This window comes from Lepisosteus platostomus, chromosome 1 (genome assembly GCF_059453375.1).
Source record: "Lepisosteus platostomus isolate fLepPlt1 chromosome 1, fLepPlt1.hap1, whole genome shotgun sequence".
NCBI classification, from domain to species: Eukaryota; Metazoa; Chordata; class Actinopteri; order Semionotiformes; family Lepisosteidae; genus Lepisosteus; species Lepisosteus platostomus.
The window spans coordinates 62,109,294-62,121,664 of record NC_142611.1 but is presented as its reverse complement, the minus strand read 5'-3'; the positions used below and the strand labels follow the sequence as shown (position 1 = coordinate 62,121,664).

At 51.5% G+C, this 12,371-nt stretch overlaps 1 protein-coding gene across 2 annotated transcripts; it reads right to left on the bottom strand.

Moving 5' to 3' along the window:
- Window positions 1-6,361: 6,361 nt before the first annotated feature.
- Window positions 6,362-11,483, bottom strand: rps26 (ribosomal protein S26). Of its 2 annotated transcripts, XM_088633365.1 has the most exons (4): window positions 11,304-11,483; window positions 9,987-10,164; window positions 8,268-8,398; window positions 6,362-6,459 (listed from the first exon to the last, which is right to left on the bottom strand). In XM_088633365.1, exons 1-4 carry the CDS (start codon window positions 11,466-11,468, stop codon window positions 6,424-6,426), a joined length of 510 nt encoding a protein of 169 aa, XP_088489491.1. In that variant the 5' UTR covers window positions 11,469-11,483; the 3' UTR covers window positions 6,362-6,423. The 2 variants fall into 2 exon arrangements, with proteins under 2 accessions (XP_088489491.1, XP_088489492.1); XM_088633366.1 differs by lacking the exons at window positions 6,362-6,459; window positions 8,268-8,398 and adding an exon at window positions 9,796-9,930 and having other exon boundaries at window positions 9,961-10,164.
- Between the last annotated feature and the right edge of the window lie 888 nt (window positions 11,484-12,371).

Here is a 12,371-nt window from a genome sequence, read left to right as displayed (position 1 = left end):
CCACCTGTGTGAACTGCTCACTACTCCTGTTCCAGTGACCACCGATCGGTGTTGCAGGAGAGTCAGACTGCCAATTCAGTTTCATATACCATTTGTTCCTCAGATGTCACCTTGTTATGCCTGCAGCAAACGAAACCAAAATGCACAAATAACGTCCAGTGAAAGTGGACTGGATGACCTTTTTCTTTACTGCTGCTTGATTGCAGGGTAATTAAGCCACAGAGTTCTTGACTGAGCAGAGGTGCAGCAGCTTCTTTGTAAAGGGGATGTTGACACCAGGGTCCCAGTGAACCCAGAGCCATGTGGTCCCCCTAGTGCAGGCCTGCTGTCACTGCAGGCGGCGGGGGGTGAAGCTCCCTGCTCACTGCCTCTTGCCTTGCCATGAAGTTTGAGGAAGACCCAAACAGTGACAGAAGCGCTTCTGAAAGTGCCCTTTTCTGTGATGCAGCAGTTTCTGCCCCCCCGGCCTGCCTGTCCTGGGTAGGCGGCCTGAGTCTGGGGGCTGCTCGCAGTTCTCTCTGGGCCCCCAGCCTCCCCCCACCCCCCTCTTTTCTCAAGCTACTGAACCAAAACCTCCAAACTGAATCTTGGCCTGGAAGTGCACTCCTGTCCCAAAGGCTCAACCCGGAAACTGCCTCACGTTCAGAGCCAGTTCTGGCTTTCTGTGTGAAGGGGTTGGGGTGGGTTTATAGAGAGAAATATTTATTTTTGTCCTGGGGTCTGGGATTTTGAAGAGAGGATTGGGAGTCAACTGTAAGATCCCCCCCAACCCTTGTTTGTTTTTGTTTTTTTAAAACAAAGTTTTAAAGTCAGACTAAAGAAATAAAGAGACATTTATTGTATAAAGCAGTTTCTTTCCACTGTGTCAGAGCGATCATGTCCCCTGGGAGTTGGAACCCAGTGCTGTCTGAGATCCCAAGATCCTTTATTTGAAGGATTATTTTTAGTCATTTTTCAGATTTAACCCAATTTAGAGACGCTGAAGAATCTGCAGGAGTCTGGTCTCACAGAGTGGGACATTGGGGTATACACACCTATTGAGACAAACACTGGCAGGCACACACACACACAAAAACAGGCACAGTGACACAGACTGGCGCACACACACACACACAGACTGGCGCGCACACACACACACACACACACACACACACACAGGCCCACTGACACAGACTGACACACACACACAGGCCCACTGACACAGACTGACACACACACACACACACACACACACACACACACACACACACACACACACACAGGCCCACTGACACAGACTGAGACACACACACACAAGCCCACTGGCACAGACTGAGACACACACACACACACACACACACACAGGCCCACTGACACAGACTGACACACACACACACACACACACAGGCCCACTGACACACACACACACACACACACACACACACACACACACACACAGGCCCACTGACACAGACTGACACACACACACACACACACACACAGGCCCACTGACACAGACTGACACACACACACACACACACACACAGGCCCACTGACACAGACTGACACACACACACACACACACACACAGGCCCACTGACACAGACTGACACACACACACACACACACACACAGGCCCACTGACACAGACTGACACACACACACACACACACACACACACACACACACACACACAGGCCCACTGACACAGACTGACACACACACACACACACACACAGGCCCACTGACACAGACTGACACACACACACACACACACACACACACACACACACACAGGCCCACTGACACAGACTGACACACACACACACACACACACACACACACAGGCCCACTGACACAGACTGACACACACACACACACACACACACACACACACACACACAGGCCCACTGACACAGACTGACACACACACACACACACACACACACACAGGCCCACTGACACAGACTGACACACACACACACACACACACACACACACACACACAGGCCCACTGACACAGACTGACACACACACACACACACACACACACACACAGGCCCACTGACACAGACTGACACACACACACACACACACACACACACACACACACACACACACACACACACACACAGGCCCACTGACACAGACTGACACACACACACACACACACACAGGCCCACTGACACAGACTGACACACACACACACACACACACACAGGCCCACTGACACAGACTGACACACACACACACACACACACACACACACAGGCCCACTGACACAGACTGACACACACACACACACACACACACACACAGGCCCACTGACACAGAATGACACACACACACACACACACACACACACAGGCCCACTGACACAGACTGACACACACAGGCCCACTGACACACACACACACACAGGCCCACTGACACAGACTGACACACACAGGCCCACTGACACACACACACACACACAGGCCCACTGACACAGACTGACACACACACACACACAAACAGGCCCACTGACACAGACTGACACACACACACACACAGGCCCACTGACACACACACACACACACACACACACACACAGGCCCACTGACACAGACTGACACACACACACACACACACACAGGCCCACTGACACAGACTGACACACACACACACAGACACACAGGCCCACTGACACAGACTGACACACACACACACACACACAGGCCCACTGACACAGACTGACACACACACACACACACACACAAACAGGCACACTGACACAGACTGACACACACACAAACAGGCACACTGACACACACAAACAGGCAGACTGACACACACACACACACACAAACAAACAGGCACACACACACACACACACTGACACAGACTGACACACACACACACAAACACAAACAGGCACACTGACACAGACTGGCACACACACACAATCAGTGATACAAACAGACAGACTGACACAGACTGGCACAAACCCAAACAGGCCACTGAGGAGACAGGATCCCGAGACTTTTCCGTTCTCAGCTGGGTTTTGAACACTGGCGCTGGAGAGGTCCAGGCTTCCTCCCATTCTGGCTCCCAGTTGCTTGAGTCAGCCACCTCGAACCCTGGTCCTGCAAAACTCTGGCGCAGCAGGCTCAATCGGTGTCATTGGATCTTCTGCATCAAAAAACTTGCAGTCAGTTAAGCAGGTGATTAAATCCAGAAGCTCAGAAATCTTCAGCCCCAAAGATCCGAGTTCCTGCATCCGAACAAATCACTCACTCAGCTGAGCGGTGACTGACAGGAGTGTGCGATCCTGAGAGTCTGCGTTAGGGTGATCTGCAAGACCACCGGGATCAGGGCACTCCGGGACCAGGCTGGAGCACCCAGCTTGATTTGACCAAATTGGCGAGCTTTGGGCCGTGGTTAAGAAGTGCCCACAAACCCTCTACAAAGAGGCCCAGAGTTCCCCAGGGCAACAGGAGAGCCCTCGTTAAAATGGTACCAGCACTGGGCAGCACCTGAGCCCAATTTGTATTTTTTTTTTCTTGCAAAGCAGCTCTTCAAAGAGTCGCGAACAAAGTGTCTCTTGTCTCCTGCTGTCCCAGACGACCCCTTGTACAGAAGATGCTCTACTTTATTTTGTTACTAATGTATAAAAACTCCAGAAGTGCAATATGTCTTTCCTCCTGGCTTTCCTTTCTCTGTCTTTGGTTGCTTCCACCCTGTTTGAAGAATCTTTCTGTTTTTATCAGTTTGTACTCATTGTGGATCGCTAAGTGTCTTCCCTTTCAGAACCTTTATTGGTTTTTATTTTTTTTTGTTTCCTGTGAATGGTATGGATCGCTTTAAATAATAAAAATGAAAAAAAATATTAAAAACTACTGCAGAGCCTTTGTATATGTATCATACTGTAATTAGATATATTTGTGTAATGGAGATAAACTACTGTAAGTTTTGTACTGTATTGGCGGAAGGTCTATTATAAATAAATACAAGGAACTTTAATTCTAGCCGTCTGCTGCTTTTATGTTGAAACACTTCAGAGGGTTCGAGGTAAATATTATCCGTTCTCCAATCACCTGACTTCTGTGATTGGCTGGATGCTTGCGGGCTTGCGATGATGTTTTTGAGAAACACTGGTCTTCCAATCGGCTGTGACTCTCCTGTCGGGCGCTGGGGTGCTCTGTGTGTGTTGAACAGGAGTCGCTCTGACAGGTGTGCGCGTCAGAGGAACCTGTCTATGTGTCTCAGTCTGTCCTGAGTAGGTGCAGGTGTGACCACGTGAGAGCCTGGTCTTGAAATTCAGTGGGGATTTTCCCAGCTCTGGTCTTGCAAGACACAAAACTGTGTCTGCTGCTTTTCATTCCAGCTGAGCTCTACATTTCCAGTGCTAACTGATTACTGAACTGCTCTGCTTGCATGTTTAGATTTTTATTCAGCTTATTTCTTCAGCCAGTCATTAAGTGTGGGAAATACCCCAGGGACCAGTTCTACGACTGCAGGGCATAGAACCCGACACAGCCTCTCCTCACCGTGGTGGCTGGTCATTTCTGACTAAACAGCTTTTTCTAGTTGGTCAGTTGATGATCCGCCGATCCAGGTGGTGCACTGTGGGAGTGACACTTGATCAGACACACCCACATTGAGAGTTAAATGCAGTTTAACTGTTAAATGCTCTTTCCTTCTGCGAAGGGCTGGTTGGCTGCATTTCAGGCAGCACACCTGGATGAGAGCTGGTCTTATGAGAGCAATCACAAATCTCATCCGACGTTTTAAGAGCTGAAAGCAAAGGTACTAATGTGCCCCGAATAAAAACTGAAATAGCTTAGCCTGCAATTAAGAACCGACTGGAACAAAAAAAAAACAGAAGACACGATGTCCGTCCGGGACCAGGGCTACAAACCTGAATCTATCCCTGTATCACTCCCAGCCTGATCGTCCTAGAGGTCTGATCTTCAGTCCTGGTGCTGGAGGGATACCTTGTCTTGTAGTGTTTATTAACGCCCTGGGCTCCTAATCCATCATTGGAATTATACTGGAGCAAGGATAGGAAAGGCTAAATTCAAGAGAGGGAAGACCAAGACCAAACTGGCACCACATGGACGAGGACGTTAAAAGCTCGATTTGAGAATCCACTGTAACCCTCACCCCTCCGAGGCAGTAAGGCCTCTCCTCTGGTACTCTGGCTATACCTTCCGCAGGATCAGGGCTGACTACCTTCACTGCGACAGGCAGGCCCACCGTGGCTGGCTGAAGCCAAGAGTACCAGCAGGGGCCCAGACAGGAACAGTGCAGTCCGGTCCAGGACAGGCCTCTGAGGCTATGTAGAAGAATGGTGCTCACTGTAGAGGCACCACTGTGGGGTTGTAGCAAGGGGGACACCATACCTTCACCTTCCTGTGACTGATCTCTGCCATGCTCCCACCACCAGAGGCTGGCACACCCCTTGCCCAAGCACACTGGACGTGGACACTCATCTTTATGGCACATTGTTCGCAGTTGTGAAAATCCAAATTTAAACCTGGGCGATCCAGCCCCGGTCCCTAAAGGATGCTGTCTACATGATTACCAGCACCCTATAGAACAGCCCTGGGGTGTCCCCCCACTCTTGCTTCTAGCTGAGCTTTAGAACTCCAGTAACTAATTGTTCTGCCTTCTTGTTCAGGCTTTTGGCAGCTTGTTTCAGGCCCGAGTTTCCAAGATGCCCAACTTCAGAGGCAGCACTTTTAATAATTTCAGCCCATAGGTGGGAAAGACTAAAACATGGCTTTATTTTCCTTTTATGGATCCAGGTGGTCAGACTTAAGGTAACTTCTGAATCTAAAATCACTTCAAGGTTGACAAATACAAATTTAGGTCAGCATCTAATGAGTTTAGATTTAGACCTAGGCCACAGATAGAACACTGAAATTAGCCTGCAATTAAGAGCTCCTCTGCAGCAAAACCTAGAAAACATAGGGATCTCCAGGACCAGGGAAGGGATCCACTGCTGCATAGCAACAGCACCCAAAGAGCTGGGAGAAGATCAATTGGCCAAGTTAAGCCAAGAAGCTAATTTATGTAATTAAAAGTCAACTTGGAATGAAGGAGCCCTCCATTGGACTGCTTTGACAAAGACTGCCCCCTTGTCAGACCAACAATACTTTTTCACCACAAAGACCTCAGAACAGCACTCAATTCAGAATTACACAGAACTCTTCTCCCCTTACCAGGGGTCTAGACTCTAGTGTGTTCTGCTGGTCTATGCAATGAATCTGAACTGTTGCTGAACTGCAGGAGAACTAGACCTCAAGCCCACTTGGGAGTGAAGAACCACAGTCGACAGCAGCAGCAGTTCCTATTAAACCCATCATGACCTGGTTAGAAAAAAAAGCACCAGAGGCAGTTCAGACTTTTGGAGTCTTTATTTTAATGTAGAAATTTACAGGATCTTCATGCTCATCCACATCACATGGGCTTGGGAGGAGCTCTCGGGGCACCACCCTGTAGAAGGAAAATGAATACCATTAAGACAAACCAGACCACAGCTTCCATTTTCATTTTTAACACACCAACTTTTCATACATTTCCCTACACCTCCTAAGCAACCCACATGTGTACCCACTGATACAGCAGAGTATTTCCCTGAGGCCGCATGTGGACACTACCGCACTCACAGGTCCAGCCAGAATACAACCCACACCTGCCAGGCAGGAGATCTCCCCACAGGGGTGCATGAGCTCACAGGTGACAGGCCAGTACGCAGGCGTGTCAGCGGGTGGCGCCTCTGGAGATCACCCCTCAGTGACAGGCCAGTATGCAGGGGTGTCAGCGAGTGGCGTCTCTGGAGATCACCCCTCAGTGACAGGCCAGTACGCAGGCGTGTCAGCGAGTGGCGTCTCTGGAGATCACCCCTCAGTGACAGGCCAGTATGCAGGCGAGTCAGCGAGTGGCGCATCTCTGCAGATCGCCCCTCAGTGACAGGCCAGTCAGCGAGTGGCGCGTCTCTGGAGATCGCCCCTCAGTGACAGGCCAGTACGCAGGCGTGTCAGCGAGTGGCGCGTCTCTGGAGATCGCCCCTCAGTGACAGGCCAGTACGCAGGCGTGTCAGCGAGTGGCGCGTCTCTGGAGATCGCCCCTCAGTGACAGGCCAGTACGCAGGCGTGTCAGCGAGTGGCGTCTCTGCAGATCGCCCCTCAGTGACATGCCAGTACGCAGGCGTGTCAGCGAGTGGCGCGTCTCTGGAGATCGCCCCTCGGCGACAGGCCAGTACGCAGGGGTGTCAGCGAGTGGCGTCTCTGCAGATCGCCCCTCAGCGACAGGCCAGTACGCAGGCGTGTCAGCGAGTGGCACCTCTGGAGATCACCCCTCAGCGACAGGCCAGTACGCAGGCGTGTCAGCGAGTGGCGTCTCTGCAGATCACCCCTCAGTGACAGGCCAGTATGCAGGCGAGTCAGCGAGTGGCGCATCTCTGCAGATCGCCCCTCAGTGACAGGCCAGTCAGCGAGTGGCGCGTCTCTGGAGATCGCCCCTCAGTGACAGGCCAGTACGCAGGCGTGTCAGCGAGTGGCGCCTCTGCAGATCACCCCTCAGTGACAGGCCAGTACGCAGGGGTGTCAGCGAGTGGCGTCTCTGCAGATCACCCCTCAGTGACAGGCCAGTACGCAGGCGTGTCAGCGAGTGGCGTCTCTGCAGATCACCCCTCAGTGACAGGCCAGTACGCAGGCGTGTCAGCGAGTGGCGCCTCTGCAGATCGCCCCTCAGTGACAGGCCAGTACGCAGGCGTGTCAGCGAGTGGCGTCTCTGCAGATCACCCCTCAGTGACAGGCCAGTACGCAGGCGAGTCAGCGAGTGGCGCGTCTCTGCAGATCGCCCCTCAGCGACAGGCCAGTACGCAGGCGTGTCAGCGGGTGGCGCCTCTGGAGATCGCCCCTCAGTGACAGGCCAGTACGCAGGGGTGTCAGCGAGTGGCGTCTCTGGAGATCGCCCCTCAGCGACAGGCCAGTACGCAGGGGTGTCAGCGAGTGGCGCGTCTCTGCAGATCACCCCTCAGTGACAGGCCAGTACGCAGGCGTGTCAGCGAGTGGCGTCTCTGCAGATCACCCCTCAGTGACAGGCCAGTCAGCGAGTGGCGCGTCTCTGGAGATCGCCCCTCAGTGACAGGCCAGTACGCAGGCGTGTCAGCGAGTGGCGTCTCTGCAGATCGCCCCTCAGTGACAGGCCAGTACGCAGGGGTGTCAGCGAGTGGCGTCTCTGCAGATCGCCCCTCAGCGACAGGCTGGGTGGTGTTTCCCTGGCGGCGGGACACTCACGCCGGGTCTGAAGCGGGGCGGCGGGGTGCGGTCCTTCCTGGCCTCTCGGGAGCGGTTCCTCACCACCTTGCTGTGGATGGCACAGCTCACGCAGTAATGCAGCTTGACGTACAGCTTGGGCAGGACGTAGGCTGCGAGGGAGAGGAGAGGGCAGCAGTTACACAGCGCCGCTGCTGGCACTAAGCGGGCAGAAGGCTGCCCCATTATTAGACTTAAGATTCAACAGTGCTATGTGTGTGTGCTGTGCTGACAATAACACAGCCTTGCTCTACAGAGCTGCTGCCTCAAGCAGGTTTTATTTCAAATGGAGTCCGAGCACATCGGACCAAGACTTGCATAAAGCCAAACCTCCCCAATAATATGTGAAAAATCAGAGACCAGGAAACATTACTTTCCTCACTTTATCCTTAGATCAGTACAACCCCAAGGAAATCAAGAGTGTGAACTCAGGGAGTCTCTCCCCCACCGGAGTTTTTTGGATTAACTTCAAGCAACCAGGCGACCAGCTTATTTTAGGGATCCAGGCACATCACTGCAGAGCTCTTACAGTCAATTCTGAAAACCATCACCTGCCCCCAAGTGCCTCCTGCACTGCAGAGGACACCACTGGAAAAGGGTTAGCCTATTCTGGCCTCAGAGGAGCGAGCGCAGGCCAGGACACGGACCGTTTCAAGGCTCTACTGCCCCCTACTCCTCTACAGCATGAGGAACGGGCCTCTTGTCAAACTCTTCAGGCAGACTAAAGGGAGTCCTTCAAGGATCTGCTCGTCTGGATTTCTGGATCAATAAGCTACTGATAAGCAAATGAGTGAGGCAGGCTGAATACTCTCTTGATTCTACATAACCCTTTTAGCTAAACAGACCAATAATGTGACTGTCTTTCCTGACCTTCACTGTATAACATGCTATTCTGGAGCTCTCAGCCCCTGCCAAGCGCACTCAGCCCTGTAGAGAGGCGCTGCAATCTTAACAGCAACTGAATTAAAAAGCACCCTCGTAGAAAAACCAGAGCACTGCACAAAGCCTAAAACCCATAAGACCTACAAGGAAAAAGCCACATTAATTTACTACTTCATGCAATTCAGGCCTTGGGGGGAGCCAGAGCCTGTCCCAGCAAGCAACAGGTGAAAGTCAGTGCACACCCTGGATGGGATGCCAGTGCATGACAGGGCAGACACACCCACTCACACCAGGAACAAGACAAATAATCTTCCAGCCTGTCTTTGGAGTGTGGGAGGAAACCAGAGCACCTGGAAAAAACCCACACAAACCTGAGGAGAACATACAGACTCCACACAGATAGCAGTAAAAAGCCAAACTGAAACATCCAAGCTCCAACTTCAACATGTAGGATGAGGACACCCATCTCTGCTTACCTCACACTGATTGGACTGCAGAAGCCATATATACCACTCACAGAGCCCTGGAACCCTGCCACGCGAGCACGGCCCCTCGGACCCCTCCTGTTGACCCCTGATGCCATTCCAGCATTTTATCTGCTGTCGTCTTACCAGGAAAAACTGTCCTCAGACACAATCAAATGCTACAGATTCCAAACCGGGCGACGGACCTGAAATGCCCGGAGTGTCTGGGAGGACTGAGCAGTCTGCCAAACGCCACGCCAGACCCAAACGGCCGACCACGGCACTCCCAGCTCCCCCGCAGCCCAAGCCACACGGCCCGCGGGGCCAGCTGCCGGACCCCAGCCCAGGCACTCACAGTCGAAGACGCTGGCCTCGGAGATGTCCCTGACGGCCGCCGCCTCCACGATGTTCCGGATGACGAACTTCTTGATGGCCTTGTCCTTGGGCACGCAGCGGGCGCAGTTGGTGCAGCGGATGGGCTGGACGTGCCCACGGCCCTTCTTGGCACGGCCGTTGTTCCTTCGCTTCTTGGTCTGCCGGGGAAAGGAGAGGAGGCTCATCTCACTCGGGGCAGAGGAATGCTCCAATACTATACATTCCTATATAGTGCCTTTCAGTACAGAGCACTCTCTAGGGAACTTGACACTCATCACACAATAGTTCAAGCAGGTAGCCGTGCCAGCAGGCACAGGCTGCTAAGGAACAGGTACGGGTTTATTCTAGGCTGAAAATAGAAGAAAAACAACACGACACCCAGAGAAGGCTCCAGAGCTGAAACGTTTTTCTGTTCTTTTCACCATGGAATAAACCTCTACTTGCTCCTTTGCTAATTACGGAGAAATTAAAAAAACGGGTAAGGAATGAAAGCCCATGGAAAACGGAGGGTTTTCAAGTCTCGTCTTAAACATCAACAGAGGCTACACCTTCCTACAGGGGGCCTCACAGACCGACCGAGGACAGCTGGAGAAGGATCTCAGGCCCTGCCAGGCGACCTCCTCTGCAGTGCGCCCGAATCCACTACGCCGGCACTCCCACAGAGCGGCGGGCAAAGTGAATAGCTGAAACACTGAATAGCATTTCCACTTTGCGGCGGCTTAATGAACAAAGATCGCACTCACTAAGCCGAGGTCATATTCAACACCGCACAGACGGGCTAACGCTGGAAGTCGTAGTCAAGCGACTACAATCCGCCCAGATCGTCCTGCCCGATTTTACACCGCAGCTTGACGCCCGGCTTCAAACCGAAGAGACGCAGACGGAATACCCTCTCGTTAAACTGCGACAAACTCATTATTCTCATTACTAGCCTATCCGTAAGACAAACCAGGCACTTCTCGATCACTTTCCGCTACATGGCAATTTTTAAATTCCCTCAGGTTCACAAAACGGGTCAACACACGTATCGCGCTCTTCGATGTTCAAAGAGAAAATATATTTTTTCTCCGCCTCTCTCCTACACGAGGCCCAGAAGCCATCCTCCACGCGTCTACCCTTCCTTCCGCGCTGACCGCAACGCATTTTGTGCCAAAACTTCTTCTCCCTCAAACTCGGCATCGGACGCCGTTTATACTTTCTACTTTCGCAAAAAGACGGGAAATACAAGAGTATTTTGTGATTTTTAACCATTTTTCACCCTACAGAGGGCCCAGACGCGCCGCTCTGCCTCACTCACCATCTTGAACAGGAGGCTAGAAAGAGGACCGGCTTCCGCAGCTCCGCCGAATTTATACTCCTCCTCCGCACGGACTATTCCTCCGTTTTTCGGGACCCCAAGAGCTCCAAATGTGTTTATTTTTTTCCGAAACGTGTGAAAAATAAGTCCCACATATATACACATGAGAGAACAGTATTATGGTTAATTATCAGTGATACATGTTTATGAAGGAGCGGACTGTTTTCTCTCGGAAGGATCCCAAGAGCGGACCTTTGAACGTGAGTGGTGTGTTCCTATCCCACAGTGCACCATGAACAGGTCCTCACCATAGATATCTAAATATTTTGAGTATTGGAACGTTTTCTTTGAGAGCTCCCATAATAATAAAAAAGTCCAGTAATGTTTTTCTTATCTTTTTCCTATCTTCAATGAACGAAAAATCACATTATGGACCATATACGGTACACTAATATGAAAGGATAGTTCAAGTAACACGAAGAAGGCTCCACAGCTGTAACTTTGTTTCTTTTCTTTTCAGTATGGAATAAACCTTTACTTGTTCCTATTTAAGGATAGTTCTAATATGATGCTGTACAGTGTACAGAGGTGAATAACAGTAATATTCAGTAAACACATGTTTACACAGAACACAGAGCTCCAGAACAGTACAGTGGAATACAGCGCACCACAAGCGTGCGGTACAGGGGTCTGAAACAGTACAGCACAGTACAGTACGACAGGAGCGTGCGGTACAGGGGTCTGAGACACAGTACAGTACAGTACGACAGGAGCGGGCGGTACAGGGGTCTGAAACAGTACACTATGGGAGTGAGAAACACATGACAATGAAATACAGTGCAGTAGCTCCCACCCAGGTGTGCTCTGAATCGGGGAGCTGTATGAATTCGTTTACCGAGTCGCGGTTCTTGGAGAAGCGGTTTTCCCTTATTCCCACGCATTCAGACAGGTGAGCGGATCTCAGGCTGCAGCTGTCCCGGCTCGCAGAGAACACAATCAGCTACAGCAACAACCCAAACCGTGCCTCGCTATCATTTATAAAAAACCTTATACATTGAGAACTACATA

Excerpts from the sequence above, each read along its gene's own strand:
- rps26 (XM_088633365.1), bottom strand. The coding sequence starts at position 11,468 with ATGTGTATATATGTGGGACTTATTTTTCACACGTTTCGGAAAAAAATA. Across the intron at positions 8,399-9,986 it reads CGAGGCCAGCGTCTTCGACT|CCTACGTCCTGCCCAAGCTG; the intron begins GTGAGTGCCTGG and ends TCTCCCTCGCAG. Across the intron at positions 6,460-8,267 it reads CGCCCCGCTTCAGACCCGGC|GGTGGTGCCCCGAGAGCTCC; the intron begins GTGAGTGTCCCG and ends TTCCTTCTACAG.